This window comes from Telopea speciosissima, chromosome 6 (genome assembly GCF_018873765.1).
Source record: "Telopea speciosissima isolate NSW1024214 ecotype Mountain lineage chromosome 6, Tspe_v1, whole genome shotgun sequence".
NCBI classification, from domain to species: Eukaryota; Viridiplantae; Streptophyta; class Magnoliopsida; order Proteales; family Proteaceae; genus Telopea; species Telopea speciosissima.
The window spans coordinates 29,524,735-29,544,606 of record NC_057921.1 but is presented as its reverse complement, the minus strand read 5'-3'; the positions used below and the strand labels follow the sequence as shown (position 1 = coordinate 29,544,606).

Here is a 19,872-nt window from a genome sequence, read left to right as displayed (position 1 = left end):
AGTTTATGCCTCTTCAATTATAAAGTTATTGGGTTTTGTACCTAGCTAGTCCCTTACTGTGTTCTTCTACTTCTTTATTTTGGAGTTTTCTTAAAACTTTTATTTCTTTGTCTCAAGACCACCCACCATCCTACTTCCTTTGTTCGTAAATGTAAATAGAGCTTCTTGCTCTGATACCACTCTGTCACGCCCCAAACCACCCCCTGGGAGGATTTAGGCAAGTGACCGAATATCCTATGACATCCGCCAATCCCCAAGGATCTAGAAGTAGTATTTACACGTCACAAACCACACATTGAAGTTAAAAGATAATAAAAGAATATCAGAGTGCAACGGAAGATCGAACTACCCACAGATGATTTAGATCATCAATAATAAAATCCCAAATACCTATGTTATACCATATACATATCCATTTATGTTCAGTAAGTACATTGTCTTGGTAATTACACTTCTCGAAAGAAAGAAACTTAAATAATAACAAAATCGTAGCTAAGCAACGAGATGAGGAAGATCTCCAACTCCATAGATAGCTTCCCCGCCCATTGGCAAACCTGTTCCTGCAAAATTAACTAAAAGAGAATATACAAGATGCGTGAGCTCCACCAAGCCCATGAATGAAATATAAACCATGCATGCACATGCAAGTACAACCAAATGAGTCCTAAATGAAGTGCATATCACTTTATTTATTAGCCACCTAACATCACAACTCAGTCAGGTCAGTGCTACTACAATCCCCAATACATGTATCCCTGGTGCGGGCTTGGTTACCCCTTCCCGCGATACACCCATTGATTTATCAGAGAAAATCAATCGGCTCTAGCATCCCTTCCGAGGTCAGCCCGACCAGCCCTCTGTAATTAACCAGGGGGACAACCGTTTCTTCCCTCATGCACCATTTCAGTGTTCTTTTATTTATGCACCATTTCGATTTTTTTTTTTTTTTTTAAATTTTTGTTTTTCACTCCCTGATAATTGTCCCCACAGGCATCCAACACCTTAACCCCTGTTGGCAAGGGTGCGTAGCACGAGTGATGGAACCCTAGCCCCATGTCTATATGGCATCATATGAGTCATGCGGTGTCAATCATATCCCATAATACGGGCTACCACAGGCCTCATTTCCAAGCCGGCTACGGCATCTAATCTAGCAATTCCACATACAAGCATTATCATATATTTCCAATGTTCATCAGATAAGATTCAGAATTCAAATGAGAATATAAAACAATTTAAAGTAATTAAAACTAGTAAATATTGTTGTTGTTGTCATGACCCATCAGTCATGTTACACCTACACTTATGGTGTAATTCCACTCACCTTGGTTTGATCCTACTAGTTCAATTGTTTGTTCAGTTCTGATCGATATCTGGCTGTGCACCTCGAGCACGGAAACAAATCCTAAAGCAATAAATTTGAAATATGTTATTTTAATTATTCAAACTATTTTGGATAACCCAGTGTTAGTCTAGGCTCCTAAGTCTAACTTGGTGCTCAATTCGAGATCACTTTGAATTCTCCGGGCCTTGCACTGGGCTTTAGGCCCGTGTCCCGGTGCATTATCCGGAGAATGTGGTCTAGGGGCAGAATGGTCATTTACCACTGTAGTACATGTTTCTAGGTCACAATAGTCTTATAACACAGTCCCTAGGTCTGTAGTGTTGTAGGACCAACATAGACAGGGTTTCCAAGCCTTGCGGGGCCCACTCGGGTACCCAAGGTGTTCATAATTATGGACAGATGTGAGGAGGGGCATTTCAGTCATTTCTCACCTTCCCACATTGTCCAAGGGCCAATAGGTGAGAAACCCCAAGTCTGCCCACCAAAACAGCCCATTTTACCTCACTGGGTGATGGCTCTGGGCCTTGTTGCATCGCCCAGTGGTTGTACAATCGATGCAGGCTGAGTTTCCAAGGTGGGGCCCACAAGGCTGGGATCAGACCTGATCCTTTGCATGTCAAGGGGGTTAGGTAGCCCCAGTGATGGTCTACATCATGGTCCAGGCTGATCATCCGTCAGATCCACCATTAGGCTGACAGTGGCTGCCCAAGCAGCCCAGTGAATAGTGTCACAAGGTTTTGCCAAGCTTGGGAATCTGGTTTCAGCCACATGCAGGGCTGGAAAAGCCTGAAAAACAATGGTTCAAGGCTGCAACCACCTAGGGTTTGGTCTCTGCAGCCCTGGCTCACACTCAGGGCTTCAATCGGCCAACTAGAAGTGAATCTAGGTAATGCAACTGTGCACAGCCAGAATCGGCACACATGAACAGCAAATCAGAATTATATTTTTGTTCAAAAATCTCAGATCTTCCATGCTTAAAGCTTGCATGGCAGATCTGGAGCCATACCTAGCTTCTCCCAGCTATTCTGGGTTGGCAGAGAGCAGTTATTCAAGCAAAACATAAGAGGAGAAGGGGGCAGCAGGTGTAGGTGTGCAGATGTATACCTGAGTAGGGTTGAGAGGTTTGAGAAAATCGATTCCAGGCCTGGTGCAGGGCTGGAGCAGCTCCCTTCCTTCTTCCTTCTTCTTCCTCCTTCTCCTTCCTCTGCTTTCTCTCCTTTCTCCCTTCTTTCTCTCCTCACAGTTTCAGGTTTTCTAAGGGTTCTAAATGAGCTCAAGAACCCTCTTTTTATAGGCCAGCCCATGACTAAGGGCTGTTTGACTGCTTAGGTCTCTTTTCAAAATGCATTTTTAGACTGATTCTCAGTCATTCCGGGCACTCTGGTGAGGTCCACAGTGATCCGACGGTATGAGGTGGTCCCCCAGACTTCCCTCAACCTATAGAGGGTGCCCATGTCCAATATGGGTGATCCGCACACATCTGTACATTAAAATACAGCAATTTCCCACTCTAGGTGATGTCACTGGGCCTTGCTGCATCGCCCAGTGCCATCGCCCAGAGAATTCATCTGCAGAATTGTTTGAATTGAAATAAAATTTCAGTCCATTAAGAGACATAATTGGGCCATGGTTCCTTCTAGGAAAGTGAAGCTCTATGAATCTAGTTTCTAGAAAAATTAGAATCAAAGGAGAAGAAGTTTTTATGATGAAGTTATGCTATTTTTATTACACAAAGGTCAACCTGTCAAAACAGCAGGATCCCATTTTGACTGCAACTTGAGCTAAACTTTTAACTAACATAGAGACAGAACTAGGTGATGGTGTCTTCTAACAAAATTTAGCCCTATGAGTCTGGTGTCAAAAAAAATTCGAACCAACTCAAATGAAGTTTGGCTGGTGGAGTTATACCACTTTAACTGAGAGAAGGTCAATCTGTAAATTAGCAGAATTTGTCATTTATGTTGGGATTTAAGATGTATGTATGGAATTGGGTTCTCATTATCAAACCAATCATGAAAATTGATATTTGGTTTTTAAAAATGCTTTATCTAAAACATTCAAGGTAATGAGGGTCATCATTAGTTTAGCCTAGATCTAGGATTAAAGTCCAAGGGTCCTAGAATCAAGGTATGACACCTTCCTAAGAATGTACATTATGCAGTGGGCTATACAACTACAAAGGTCTGCATCCATCTTTTGACAGGTATGTAGGAAGGTATCCTCGGGGTTTCTCCATTAAATTCAATCACTGGAGTGTCACTCCATAGTGTGCTTAGATGCCATGTCAGGGGTTTCTTGCCCTACATTTAAATCCCCAGACAGTCAGGGGCAGGTTTGACATTTCTCCCCACCTTAGAAAAATTTTGTCCTCGAAATTTGCTTACCATGTAGCTCGAAGAGTTGGGGATACTTTCCCCGCATTTCCTCTTTGCGTTTCCGGGATGCCTCCTCAGTATACTTGTAGCTTTGACCACGGATTTCAAACTTTCAACAAAATTTCAAGTTAGCCCGTATTTTGGGTAGGGGTTTTACATTCCCCCAACCTTATAAAAATTTCATCCTTGAAATTGAACGTGTCTAAGGATTCAAGTAGATGAGGACAGTCTGACCGCCTTTCATTTTCTCATCAATCGGACATTCCTTGATCGACCATCCCACAGTACCTTTACAATAAGATAATCTGGTTATGGAGATTGTGCTTCTCACATCCCACATTCTCTTCGGATTTCTCTTGATGGGTTATGACGGCAGCGAGCCTAAGTAGTTCCTAAGTCAAGACATGAGTCGAGTCTGGGAGTTACTTCTTCAACACCGATGCATGGAATACGTTATGGACTTCTTCCAATCAGTACTGGTCATGATTCTCGGATTCAACTTTCCTTTTTATCAAACTGCACCACCCCTTTGGTTGGCGATTCCCAAGAAAATACTTGATTGCCTATGACATACTCCAGGCCCTTTTGTCTTGTATCGGGAGCGCTCATTGGTTCTATTGAGCTATAAAGATCTAGTCCTCAAACATATCCAACTCCCAATAAGTTATTTAGATTACTCCAAAATTTGATTGATCTAATGTCCAGCTTGATTTTGAGGGCCTAAGGAAAATTGAACTCCCAACATATACCCCAAAAGAAGTCAAACGATCTAATTACCCCTGCGTATTTTGCCTAATAATCTATACTCCTACGACTTTGGGTTGTGTGGCATAAGTCTACACCATCTTTCCTACATGGCTCTTCATATGAATACTTTAACTTCTGGTATCCCAATACCTAGTCTTAACTTTAGGATGAATTGGGATATTGATGGAATCCCTATTGTTTACTCCCAATAACGGAGGGGACATTTGGTGACCCATTACCCCCTTCATATCTATTGTTGAGCAAGGTTTTGTCGGATCCTTTAGTTCAAGTTTCATCTTGATCTTGGTTGTTCTATTCGTTTGGTTTGCAATATAACACTTTGCCAAGACCTAACTATGAGCCTACAGTCTTTTATCGTCCTCCCAGAATTTATATATGAATATAGAATTTCCAAATGGATAGGGTCTATAATCTTCATTTAATTTCACAACGTTTCAAGTAACAATGCTAACCACCCATTTGGAAATGTGGGCACCTTCCTCTTATTAGCAAACTCAGTGGAACGAAAGAGTGTAATGAGCCAAAATCAGAATAACACTCAAACAGGTGAGGATGGTACGGGTAGAGTACCTGTTATTATTCCGAATTGGCCTCAGCTTCCCTGTGGTCAAGGCATATACTTGCCCTTGAACTCTGTTTCTATGGGGCTGGAAGGTCGAGCAGTAGGTGGACCCCATCGTGGTGCACAAAATCTACGATGAGGACAATCCCTAGCCATGTGTCCAGGCTTCTTGCTGACATAGCAGTGGCTAGGTCCAGCTGGCGGATAGGTAGATGTAGCGGGTTGAGGAGAGGCCTGACTCGCTTAACTCGATGCCGACCTAAGAAGGTTGAAAATTGTGTTCCATTTCTCGCCTACCGTCCTGTTGTGGCTGCTCCGGGTAGATGACATTCAAATACAACACGAATTTGGCTCCCCGATACTGACAATCCCTAGCCATATGTCCCGACTAATTGCAGATATAACATCGGCTGTTCGACTTAGACGGTCGGGGCACAACGGTGAATTGTGCTGATTGGTTTGGTTGATTTGCATCCTCCCCATTAGAGCAAGCTGGAGACAAATCAGGACAGGGTCCTCTGGGAGCCTTATTAGGTTCTCCAGGCTCTTGTGAGTTCATAGGTCTCTTCCTGGACCCATGCTGTGTTACACCCTCTACTCCATGTCCGTCTTCCTCAGACTTATCAGGTGTAGGTGGTGAGTCAAATATAGGAGAAACCCCTGGTGTGGCATGTGTCTGTTTTGCAGCTTGAAAGTGTGCGTTCATGCAAGTCATGAGCTTTTCCTGCTGTTGTTGCATTGCAGTCACAATTTGAGTGGTCATATGGGCTAGCAACTCTTGCCGTTGTTGCTGGTTTTGCAACAGGATTTGTTGCTATTGTTGCATGATCTACTACATATTGGTCATGATGTTAGCCACCTCATTAGCAGTCATATTAGGGGAAGGTAAGGTGCATGAGCTGGTGGGGCCTCAGGTGCAGATGCAGGTGGAAGTTCTATGTTCTGAGCAACAGGTTCATTGGGAGGATTGACTGGAGGGTCAACAGGAGGACATGCTCCACGAGGAATAATTCTGTTAGATCGAGTTTGCACCATGCTTGCTTTTAGAAAGGAATTCAGGATTAATGATTACTTGGATGCAACAGAAAAATTTAATATATTTCATATATTGAGGTGATATTTATGTACTTAAAATATTGGAATTGAACGATTTGGAGCAAAAATTTGAAATGCATGGTGCGATGATCTTAAGACAGGGTTAGGTAAGATATGCACCAGCATACCCCAAACCAGGCAACAGCTTTGGCCTGGCCATTGTTGGAGTAGAATTTTGATATAGGTTGTATGAGTATGGGTCTAAAGGTATTCTGTTTCCCTCTTAATTACTCAGAAGTCCCCAGCTATCAAGGTTCAATTATAATACAACTAGGTATATAGGTATCCATGATTTGTTGATTATCATCTCGAGCTTAAGGTTCAACTCAAGAGTATAGCTAGTTTTAGAATTTCTAGAATTTAGAATTTTCCAAATTATGTCTGTGTTTGTTTTTGTTTTATGGGTTGCACTTTCGTTTATAATAAGATTGTAAATAGTACTCCCAGTTTTTTGATCAGATGTAAAAGTTTATGCCTCTTCAATTATAAAGTTATCGGCTTTTGTAACTTGCTAGTCCCCTACTGTGTTCTTCTACTTCTTTATTTTGGAGTTTTCTTAAAACTTTTATTTCTTTGTCTCTAGACCACCCACCATCCTACTTCTATTGTTCGTAAATGTAAATAGAGCTTCTTACTCTGATACCACTCTGTCACGCCCCAAACCACCCCCTGGGAGGGTTTAGGCAAGTGACCGGATATTCTACGACATCCATCAATCCCCAAGGATCTAGAAGTAGTATTTACACGTCACAAACCACACATTGAGGTTAAAAGATAATAAAAGAATATCAGAGTGCAACGGAAGATCGAACTACCCATGGATGATTTATATCATCAATAATAAAATCCCAAATACCTATGTTATACCATATACATATCCATTTATGTTCAGTAAGTACATTGTCTTGGTAATTACACTTCTTGAAAGAAAGAAACTTAAATAATAACAAAATCTTCGCTAAGCAACGAGATGAGGAAGATCTGCAATTCCGTAGACAGCTTCCCCGCCCATTGGCAAACCTATTCCTGCAAAATTAACTAAAAGAGAATATACAAGAGTGTGAGCTCCACCGAGCCCGTGAATAAAATATAAACCATGCATGCACATGCAAGCAATAAATTTGAAATATGTTATTTTAATTATTCAAATTGTTTTGGATAACCCAGTGTTAGTCTAGGCTCCTAAGTCTAACTCGGTGCTCAATCCGAGATCACTTTGAATTCTCCGGGCCTTGCACTGGGCTTTAGGCCCATGTCCTGGTGCATTATCCGGAGAATGTGGTCTAGGGGCAGAATGGTCATTTACCACTGTAGTACATGTTTCTAGGTCACAATAGTCTTACAACACAGTCCCTAGGTCTGTAGTGCTGCAGGACTAACATAGACAGGGTTTTCGAGCCCTGCGGGGCCCACTCGGGTACCCAAGGTGTTCATAATTATGGATAGATGTGAGGAGGGGCATTTCAGTCATTTCCCACCTTCCCACATTGTCCAAGGGCCAATAGGTGAGAAACCCCAAGTCTGCCCACCAAAACAGCCCATTTTACCTCGCTGGGCGATGCCTCTCGGCCTTGCTACATCGCCCAGTCCATCGCTTAGTGGCTGTACAATCGATGCAAGCTGAGTTTGCAAGGTGGGGCCCACAGGGCTGGGATCAGACCTGATCCTTTGCATGTCAAGGGGGTTAGGTAGCCCCAGTGATGGTCTACATCATGGTCCAGGCTGATCATCCATCAAATACACCATCAGGCTGACAGCGGCTGCCCAAGCAGCCCAGTGAATAGTGTCACAGGGTTTTGCCAAGCTTGGGAATCTGGTTTCAGCCACATGCAGGGCTGGAAAAGCCTGAAAAACAATGGTTCAAGGCTGCAACCACCTAGGGTTTGGTCTCTGCAGCCCTGGCTCACACTCAGGGCTTCAATTGGCCAACTAGAAGTGAATTTGGGCAGTGCAGCTGTGCACAGCCAGAATCGGCTCACAAGAACAGAAAATCAGAATTATATTTTTGTTCAAAAATCACAGATCTTCCATGCTTAAAGCTTGCATGGCAGATCTGGAGCCATACCTAGCTCCCCCCAGCTATTCTGAGTTGGCAGAGAGCAATTATTCAAGCAAAACACAAGAGGAGAAGGGGGCAGCAGGTATAGGTGTGCAGATGTGTACCTGAGCAGGGTGGAGAGGTCTGAGAAAATTGATTCCAGGCCTGGTGCAGGGCTGGAGGAGCTCCCCTTCCTTCTTCCTTCTTCTTCCTTCTTCTCCTTCCTCTTCTTTCTCTCCTTTCTCCCTTCTTTCTCTCCTCATGGTTTCAGGGTTTCTAAGGGTTCTAAATGAGCTCAAGAACCCTCTATTTATAGGCCATCCCATGACTAAGGCCTGTTTGGCTGCTTAGGTCTCTTTTCAAAATGCATTTTTAGACTGATTCTTAGTCATACCGGGCACTCTGGTGAGGTCCAAAGTGATCCGAGGGTATGAGGTGGTCCCCTAGACTTCCCTCAACCTATGGAGAGTGCCCATGTCAAATATGGGTGGTCCCCACACATCAGCACATTAAAATACAGCAATTTCCCACTCTGGGTTATGTCACTGGGCCTTGCTGCATCGCCCAGTGCCATCGCCCAGAGAATTCATCTGCAGAATTGTTTGGATTGAAATGAAATTTCAGTCCATTAAGAGACATAATTGGGCCATGATTCCTTCTAGGAAAGTGAATCTCTACGAATCTAGTTTCTAGGAAGATTGGAATCAAAGGAGAAGAAGATTGGATGATGAAGTTATGCTATTTTTATTACACAAAGGTCAACCTGTCAAAACAGCAGGATCCCATTTTGATAGCAACTTGAGCTAAACTTTTAACTAACTTAGAGACAGAACTAGGTGATGGTGTCTTCTAATAAAATTCATCCGTATGAGTCTAGTTTCCAAAAAAATTGGAACCAACTCAAATGAAGTTCGGGTGGTGGAGTTATACCACTTTAACTGAGAAAAGGTCAATCTGTAAATTAGCAGAATTTATCATTTATGTTGGGATTTAAGATGTATGTATGGAATTGGGTTCTCATTATCAAACCAATCATGAAAATTGATATTTGGCTTTTAAAAATGCTTTATCTAAAACATTCAAGGTGATGAGGGTCATCATTAGTTTAGCCTAGATCTAGGATTTAAGTCCAAGGGTCCTAGAATCAATGTATGACACCTTCCTTAGAATGTACATTATGCAGTGGGCTATACAACTACAAAGGTCTGCATCCATCTTTTGATAGGTATGTAGGAAGATATCCTCGGGGTTTCTCCATTAAATTCAATCACTTGAGTGTCATTGCACAGTGTGCTTAGATGCCATGTCAGGGGTTTCCTGTCCTACATTTAAATCCCCAGCCAGTTAGGGGCGGGTTTGACAGTACCGATCCAATCTCGGTCTTAAGTCCTTTCTCAAACTTCTTTGCTTTACTGACTTCCCCTCTCAGGTGCTCTAGAGTAAAGTGGAACAGGTCTTCAAACCATTGTTGGTATTCCAACACAGATTTAGTTCCTTGCACTAATGCGTTGAACTCCGCTTCTTTCCTATCCCTGAAACTCTCTGGGAAGTAATTCTTGAAGAAGACTTCTTTAAAATGATCCCACGTGGGATTTGGGTGAGCAGCTTCCAAATTGGGCTTCGTAACTTTCCACCAAGCTTCAACCTCGTTCTGTAACTGATAACCCGCACATATCAGCTTCTGTGCATCCGTGCACTCAAGCACTTCAAAGGCCTTTTCTAGGGCACTTATCCACCGTTCTGGTTGCATTGCCTCAGAAGTTATTTTGGAAAACGCGGGTGGCTGGAGTTTCTTGAATCTCTCCACAACCTTGGCGGTAGAGTTTTCCACTAAGTGTTGAGGCACAGGTGGTGGAAATAGTACGGGCCGGTTAGGTGGTGGTGGTGGTGCAGCTCGTTCATGCATCATGGTTGCAAACTATGTAGACATCTGACCAAACAACTCTTGTTGTTGCTGCATGGTCCGCATCATTGTGGTCATGAATGCAGCCACGTTGCCGGCTGCCACATTTGGCTGAGGTGTTGCAGCAGTGGCTTGTGCAGCCACTGGTGCCTCTGATGAAGCGGCTGATGCTTCAGAATTCTGAGCTTCAGTGCCATTCGGCAATTCAACCTCTGGTACAACTCGAGGTTGTTTTCCTTTACGACCTCTTCGTGTACTTCTCTTGTGTTGACCATTGTTGCTTTTGCAAAGTGTTGAGGTACAGGTGGTGGAAATAGTACGGGCCGGTTAGGTGGTGGTGGTGGTGCAGCTCGTTCATGCATCATGGTTGCAAATTGTGTAGACATCTGACCAATCAACTCTTGTTGTTGCTGTATGATCCGCATCATTGTGGTCATGAATGCAGTCACGTTGTCGGCTGCCACATTTGGCTGAGGTGCTACAGCAGTGGCTTGTGCAGCCGCTGGTGCCTCTGTTGAAGTGGCCAATGCTTCAGAATTCTGAGCTTCAGTGCCATTCGGCAATTCAACCTCCGGTACAACTCGAGGTTGTTTTCCTTTATGACCTCTTCGTGTACTTCCTCTTGTGTTGACCATTGTTGCTTCTTTGAAAAGAGGAGCGCGTTTAATATTCCAATACCGTCCATAGGGGTCAACAGTTATTTCCTAACTAGAGCAGGTACAAACCTAGTCCATAATTCCAGTGAGTTTCATAAGTCGCACCAATAAGGTGGATTGTTAGATACGTCATCTTGATTTATTATGAAATGTTTCATTTGCTTTGTGTTTTGTTTCTCTTTCTTAAGTATTTTATGTAACAATATGCTATGCATGACACTATATGAGAGACTTCAACCTTGTAAATAAGGGTTTTTAATTACTTACCTGGTTTAACAGGCAAGCCTCTCCAACTTCTTTCCGGTCACAAAATCCAAGGCCAGTAGATACTCTATGTCAGCTCTCACTTCCTCAGCTAGGGACATAAAATAGTCCCGCTCTTACAGTCCACTAATGGCAGTAGTGGCTAAATAAAGTCCAATCAGTTCTCGGCCCGAGGTAACACTAAGCGTATCCGTCTCAATCTCTCTCTCAGTTGGCTAATATAGATCATGGTGCCGGGGTCTCTAGGCTGGCTGAGGTAATGGGTCATGTAATAAAGAATGGTTCTAAGCATCAGGTTATACTTAATTAAAGGAATTAAGTACATGTCTATTGGAATTTAAATGACTAAGAATCAATAAAACATACTTGGGTTGGCTCGAGGTACCTTAGCCTCTAAAGTGTTCGATTGGCTAGACAACCTATCAGATTCTATTCTTGACTGTTCTAATCTTCGGATAGGTAAGATCTACGCTCCCTACACGTAATAAATACATATTACAGCATACCTACATAACTAAGTTCTGTTTTGCATAGCAACACTCCACACGGTTCGTACATCTCGATATTCAAGCACATAATAATTTAATATTACACACACCAATTCTCATAAGTATGTATACATATATATTTAATATATATTAGATACTTATATTAAACATATTAACAAAAATTTTCCAAGTCCCTATGTGTTTTACTGAGATCCCCCAAGTAAAGGCTATATTCCTTCAATTTCATGAAAATTATATATGTTAAATTCCTTAATTTAATTAATTATTTATTCATATATATTTTTTTGTTTGAAACATTAATAAAAATCTTTATTTTTGGGTTCATCAAGGTTATTATAGGGAAATCCTAAGTTCCCACGAGTTAAAATCCAAAAATCAGCAAAATACATTCACTGAGCGATATCTCTGGGCGTTGGACACATCGCCCAGTGCCATCGCCCAGAGAATCGGGGGAGCAGTATATGAGTCTGAATGGGTCCCATTTGCATTCTAACTTCTTCTAAACTTCTCTAAACACCTAGGAAAAGTCTTTGGAGGGTTGTGTGACTCATTCCACACCAAATCCTCATGCTTCCTCAAGTTTTTCATGAATCTTCACGTGCCTAGGTAAGGTTTCTTGATTACATTATCCTTTTAGGTTTTCTTTTTATTCTTTCTTGTCTAGGTTAGGGTTTTTACTAATTTCTTTGCCCTAACATTCGCTTTTCTCTTTTATTTTGTAGAAATGTCTATAAGTCATCGCACAGCTAGGAAATCAGTAGCCAGAAGAGCTACAGGTTGAGTCAGAGGATTCTTCGGCATCCTCAGTGCCTCCATCAACTCCTAGGGATGATTCTTCTTCAGAGGAGCCTGATTTCTATCATTTCCTTTTCTCTAGGTATGAGCATGCCAGGGATTGGGGAAATTTTAGATCCGTGAAGATAGTAAATAGCCGGGTAGTACGAGTGGATGACTTCCATCAGTACAATCTCTACTGTAACGCCCCCAAAACCACCCTATCGGTTTAGGGACATTAACGGTCCACAAGATCGTTTATGTCAAGGAGATATGAACCGCAGTAGAACCAAAACACAAACACATGTCTAAATGTATATATTAAGACTTCAAATAAAGTAGGATAGTTAAACTAAGCTATTACAACTTCCAAATTAAACTTAAAATTCTTAAATAAAGGTTACAATCTCTAAAAATTAATTAAACTCAAACAAATAATAAGTTCTTCTAAGGTTAAAAGAAAGTGTAAAATTTCTAATAGTAGTTGTCATCTTCTACTCCAAATGCTTCGTCCTCTTGGACCTCCTCCTCTAGTACATCCTCACATCCAGGTTCATATTCATAAAGTTGTTCATCTGAAAAATGGTGAGGGTAAGCTTCAGGTAAAGCTTAGCAAGCAAATCCACAACAACTATACAGGTGTGAAAACATGCACAAGTAATACAAAATGTAAAGACATACAATAATATGTATATATAAATCCAAAAAAAAAAATAAAGCAAAATGATCATAACCATATTTGCTTATCACCACTACTGTAATGAAAAGTATATATGACAACAATCAACAAAAGACATATCGAAAAAACATAAAATAACAAATGCATCATTCCCTAATGGACTAGCGTGAACTAGTTACCATACACTGGTCAAAGCCCTCATGATAACGGTGTATGAACTTCAGCTATGATCAACTACAACACCACTATCCCCTCTCAACATCAAGAAACTAATGGAGAACTAGTGACCAAACTTGCCCCAGACCGAGTTAAAGTCCCCTGAAGGTTTTACTTGCAATGCCCTCCTTGAGAGTTTTTTTATCATCACCCCTCTTTCTAGTAGTCCATTTAGCTCCAATAAGGGCAAGCTCGTAGCTTAAAAACTCGTCAACTTATCCTTACCCCAATATATTCACCAATGCCGGTAAGGTAAACGATAAAATAATAATCAAGGGTTTGCTTATAATTTAAAGCTATACATCCAAGTTCGGAACTTAGGGTTAGCAACTCCCTAATTCCATCCTAACACATGCTATTGAAAAGAATGAAAATAAAGTTTGAAATTAGTAACTTTCATCAACATATCAATACATAAAGTGGAGAACAATAATAGGGAAGATTGAGCAAAGTCTTCGCAATCACTTATCCAACATTAACATCAATGAAAATTAAAAGTAATCCTTAAACAAAAATCAGATTTTTATGCATCATCCAAAAACATCATGCATTAAGTTATAATCATGAAGAATCATTCATAGATTTTCATCATACTATCAACAAATAGGCATTGGATTCATTAGTCTATAAATATAACATTATTAAAAATTCTGCACACACATATGTGAATTAAATCATAAGAAAATCACTATTCCTTGCAAGCAATCATGTGTGAACAATTTATTTGAGTAAAAACATGAATGAAATATATTTTTGACATGATAAATCTCAATCTAAAATTAATTTTCAGATTTAAAATAATGTTTTAAAATAAATTTTATATGAAAAGAAAATATCAAGTATAATGGTTGAAGATCCACTCACCTTGTGTGAAGCAATTAGGGTTTCTATAAATGACCTCAAATCAATGCTTCAATAATGATGATATATGTCTTCCTAATTTAGAGTTACTTTAATGGAGTCCTATGATTAAGGTATTGATGAAATCAACATCAATATATTGCACAAACTCGGATTTGGAAAACAAAATTTTTTTGATAGAATGACCTACCTTTAGTAAATCAGCAATATCTCTCTGTTCTAGTCTCCGTTTGGGTTGATTCAAGTTGGTTTCCGAAGCTAAGAGATGAGGCTACGTTTTATTGTGAAATAAGATTTTTCCAATTTGACCCAAACAATAGTCAAAATTGAACATCAAGTTGCTGATTTTGCACAATCCGAATCTCCTTCTCCTTCCTTCTTTTTCTTCTCTCTTCTTCTTCTTCTCTTCCTCTCTATAGTCCACAAATTTTCCTCTCTTTTTTTCTATTTATGATAAAAGGAATGAGGATTGGGATTTATTTATGGAGATTTAATCCTAACAAGAAAGAAGGTGGGAAGAATCCAATTTTGTCTCTAACTACATCTATTTACTTGACCTCCAATGAAAATATTTTAAAAGAAATTTTGACTTAAGATTTTTAATTTAAGACTTTAGATTAGGTAATTTAATTTTAGTTAAAAATCCTTTTTTTTTGTTAGGGTTTTAATTTATGAAGACTTTCTTTTTCCAAGTTTGGATTTCTAACCAATTGGAGATTGCCACCTCACCTTTCCTTATCAATCCATAATACTTCCCTAGTTAAAATATAAGACCTCCTAAGTTAGAATCGTGGAAGCCCATTTAAAGCCCTATAAAATTGTAAAAAAAATAAAATATTAAATTTCTCTTCTAAAGAATAGAACCTTAGACCTCTAATAAATTAAATTAAACATCGAAGCACTAGGCTAGGTTACTAACTGTGAATTATTTTCCAAACCAAATTATATATTTTATAAGTAAAACCCTAATTCTACACTTAGACAAGGAATAAACTCAAAATGAGGGTGTTGCACTAGGGCACACTACTTACCATGCGTGCATGTGTGTACCTCCCGCTAGTCTAAGTTCTTACACTTTAGCTTGCCCTAATCTTGCATTAGGTAAAAGACCAAATTACCCCTAATCCAAAATCAGGGTATTACAATTCTCCCCCCTAAAAAATTTTGTCCTCAAAATTTACATACCTGGATCATCAAACAAATGGGGATATTCTGTCCGCATCTCAACTTCTTTCTCCCATGAAGCCTCTTGGATACCATGATTGTTCCAGAGAACTTTCACATAAGAGATGGTACGGTTTTGTAGAACTTGTTGCTTATGATCCAAGATCTGAATGGGAGTCTCTTCATACGATAGATCCGCTTTCAGTTGCAATGGTTCGTAGCTCAAGCTATGTGACGGATCTGCTACGTACCTCCTGAGTAATGCAACATGAAAAACGTCGTGCACTCCCGCTAGGTCTGGTGGAGTGCTAGCCGGTAAGAATTCGGTCCAATTCTCTGCAAGACCTCAAATGGACTAATAAATCTGGGACTATGCTTTCCCCTTTTGCTAAATCTGATGACGCCCCTCATTGGTGCAATCTTCAAGAATGCATTGTCCCCTACTGAGAATTTTAGCTCTTTCCTTTTAGCATTAGCATAGTTCTTCTGTCTATCCTGTGCTGCTTTCATTAGCATCTGAATAAGTTACACCTTTTCCTGAGCTACTTGCAAAATTTTAGGTCCCATCAGTTCTCGCTCACCAACCTCCTCCTAGAGTAGAGGAGATCGGCACTTCCTTCCGTACAAGGCTTCATATGGGACCATCCCTATGGTTGCTTGGAAACTATTATTATATGCAAATTCAACTAGAGGTAAATGTTTCTCCCAACTACCTCCCATATCCATAGCACAAGGTCGAAGCATATCTTCAAGTATTTGAATTACCCTTTCAGATTGTCCATTGGTCTATGGGTGAAATGATGTGCTAAACTTTAACTTGGTCCCCAAACACTCATGCACGCTCCTCCAGAACCTAGAGATAAACCTAGGGTCCCTATCAGATACAATGGACACTGGTACGCCATGCAATCTGACAACTTCATCGATGTACAACTGAGCCATCCTTTCCACATTATACTTCATGGAATAGCCAATGAATAATGCCGACTTGGTCAGACGGTCCACCACAACCCATACTAAATCATGGCCTTTAGGTGTCTTAGGTAATGCGATACCAAAGTCCATAGTGATGTGATCCCACTTCCACTGCGGAATCTCCAACGAATGTAGAAGTCCTGAAGGTCGCTGATGTTCTGCCTTCACCAGCTAACACGTTAAGCACTTTGCCACAAATTGTGCAATGTCCCTCTTCATGTTGTTCCACCAATAGTACTCCTTTGGATCACGGAACATCTTGGTACTACTTGGGTGTATAGAATAAGAAGAAAAATGTGCCTCCCTTAATATCAACTCTCTCAACTCTGGGTCCTCTGGTACACATAGGCGCTTCCCAGTCCTAACAAGTCCATCCTCCAAAATGTGAAACTGTGTCCATCTCCCAGCCTGAATGCCCTCCTTGATCTCTTGTATAAAAGGATCTGCCTCTTGAGCTGCTTTAATCTTATCAATCAAGGATGGTTGAATAGTCAGTTTTGCAAATAGTGCAGTAGGACAACCAACTATCAACTCCAACTCTAAGCTCCTGATGTCTTCCTGAAGATGATGTTGTTCAGTCAATAATGCTGTAGAAAGTCCTTGTGATTTACGACTTAGTGCATCTGCAACAACATTAGCTTTACCAGGGTGATAAAGTATGTCACAATCGTAATCCTTGATCAACTCCAGCCATCTTCTCTGTCTCATATTAAGCTCCTTCTGTGTGAAGAAATATTTTAGGTTTTTGTGGTCTATATACACCTCACACCTCTCCCAATAGAGATAATGTCTCCAAATCTTCAAGGCAAAGATAGCCGCTGCCAACTCTAGATCATGAGTTGGATAGTTCTTCTCATAGTCATTCAGCTGTCTAGAAGCATAGGCTACAACTTTCCCATTTTGTATGAGTACACAACCTAAACCTCTTAGTGAAGCATCACTATAGATTACCATCCCTCCTGTACCAGACGGTATAGTCAAAATAGGTGCCGACATAAGTCTTTGCTTCAATTCCTGAAAGCTCTTCTCGCAATCTTCGGACCACCTGAATTTCACTCCCTTTCTGGTAAGAGTAGTCAAAGGTGAGGAAATGCTGGCAAAGCCTTCTAAAAATCTTCGATAGTAGCCAGCTAAACCCAAAAAACTTTGGATATTTGTTGCAGTAGTCGGCCTAGGCCAATCAGTAATTGTTGCTACTTTAGCAAGATCTACAAAAATTTCCTCAGCTGAAATCACATGACCAAGGAATTTCACCTCTTCAAACCAGAAGTTGCACTTGCTAAGCTTACCATACAACTGCTTCTCTCATAAAATCTGTAGAACGATCCTCAAATGTTCTTCATGATCTGACTTGGTCTTCGATAGATCAGTATGTCATCAATGAAAACGACCACAAACTTATGTAGGTAGTCATGAAAGACTCTATTCATTAGATCCATGAATGCAGCAAGTGCATTAGTTAACCCAAATGGCATAACCAGGAATTCATAATGGCCATAGCTGGTCCTAAATGCGGTCTTCGGTATATCTCCTCCTCTGACCTTAAGCTGATGGTAACCAGATCTCAAATCTATCTTCGAGAAGACACACGCTCCTTGCAACTGATCGAACAAATCATCAATCCTAGGTAAGGGATACCTATTCTTGATGGTGACCTTGTTCAACTCTCTATAGTCGATGCACAATCTCAAACTTCCATCTTTCTTCTTTACAAACAGAACAGGAGCACCCCATGGAGATACACTAGGTCTGATAAAACCCTTATGTAATAAGTCTTGTAGCTGGTCTTTTAGCTCCTTTAACTCAGATGGAGCCATGCAGTAAGGTGCCTTGGAGATTGGTGTCGTACCAGGTACTAAATCAATAGTAAACTCTAATTCCATATTAGGTGGTAATCCGACAAGGTCATCGGGGAATACATCTGGGAACTCTTTGACTATGGCTATGTCCTCCATCTTCAATTCTTTCTCTTCCACTACTGAGGTGAGAAAACCCTGGCAACCCTGAGAGAGTAGTTTCCTTGCCCTTATAGATGAGATCATAGGTATGGTTGGTGCATCTTTCTTTGACCCGATGAAAAAAAAATCAGGGCCACTACTAGGTCTGAATATAATCTTCTTGTCATGGCAATAAATGTTGGCATGATGTTTAGATAGCCAATCCATTCCCAAAATGACGTCAAAGTCTGACATGTCTAACAGAATCAAGTCAACAGGCAAGGTTCTGCCTTCTATGTGAACTAAACAAGGTCCATAAATAGTAGTCACCATAATGACTTCTCCAAAAGGTAAGGCCATAGATAGACACTTGTCAAGTGACTTAGGGTCAATACTTAGTCTCTTAGCAAAAGACTTAGATGTGAAAGAGTGTGTCGAACCTGAATCAAATAGTACAAAAGCAGGTTGAGAAGATATGTTTAGAGTATCTATCACAACTGTAAGCGACCCTTCTGCTTCCTCTGTTGATAGAGCGAAAACTCAAGCCTGGGCTTTCCGTGCCTGACCTATTGGTGCTACCTGAGATGCTTGGAATGCCTACTTCTGAGGTGGTAATGGCCCTTGTTGGGCCTATTGTGGATGCTGCCCCTGGTATGGTTGACGGGGAGGCTGTGCTAGTAATGGTGGCCTTGGCATTAGTTGTTGTGCAATTGGCTGTCCCCACTATGGTGTGTGAAAGGCTACATCCTTTGTTGCCCAAAAGATTGCATTGGTTGCTGCCGAAGTGGTTGCATCACTGGCTGTCCAAGTAGTCGCACACGACAATCCTTCACTAAATGCCCTTTCCTCCCACATCTATGGCAGGTGATGGGTCCTATCAAGCATGGTCCAGCATGAACTTTGCCACAAGTACGACATGCACTATGGGTGTCCTGAGTCTTTTGCTGCTTCTGTGGTAGGACTTCCTTAGTGCTCTGGTTGTCTACCGGCCTCTTCCCCTGCACTTTGCTAGTTGTGTTCTGTGAAGTATCCTTCAAGCTCTCTTCTATCATTAGAGCCCTCTGTAGTACACCAACATATGATGTGAGCTTCAGTGCCACAATGGCTGCCTTTAGTTGAGCCTTCAGTGCCCTCACAAATTTCTTAGCCTTTTTTGCATCAGTGTCAATGTACTCTTGTGCAAAGTAGGCTAAATCTTCAAATTTCTTCCTGTAGGTCATCACATTGTCAGAACCCTGTTCCAACTGTAGAAATTCCACTTCCTTGGCCTCTTTCACACTGTCTGGGAAGTAACTCTCGAAGAAGGCCAACACAAAGCGTGCCCAAGTGATAACCGGATCAGCAGCCATTAAAATTTGCTTGTGGGCCTTCCACCACATATGAGCTTCTCCCTGTAGCATAAATGTAGCACAAGCCACTCTTTGGTGGTCGGTGCACTCCAGAACAATGAAGATCTTCTCCATTTCCTCTACCCATATCGCTGGCCAAAGTGGATCAGTACTCACCCCCTTGAAGACCAGTGGCCCAAGCTTCTTGAACCTTTCCATGACTCTTCCAGTGTCATCCCTTCGAGGAGCCTATGGTGCCTGAGGGTGTGGATATTGAGCAACAGCAATAGATGCAGCGGCAACATTAACAGCTTGGGTTTGTACAAAGTTCATGAAAGCTATCATTGCTCCCACAAGGTTCTGTTGATTAGTTCCCGGAATCGAAGGAGGTGGTGGAAGGACATTTTCAACTGGTGCCGGAGG

The 19,872-nt window shown here is 41.2% G+C and overlaps 1 protein-coding gene across 1 annotated transcript; it reads right to left on the bottom strand.

The window, feature by feature from the left end:
• Nucleotides 1–18,861: 18,861 nt before the first annotated feature.
• On the bottom strand, nucleotides 18,862–19,668 carry LOC122665599. The gene has a single exon (XM_043861753.1). The coding sequence runs from the start codon at nucleotides 19,666–19,668 to the stop codon at nucleotides 18,862–18,864; it is 807 nt and encodes a 268-aa protein (XP_043717688.1).
• Nucleotides 19,669–19,872: the final 204 nt, after the last annotated feature.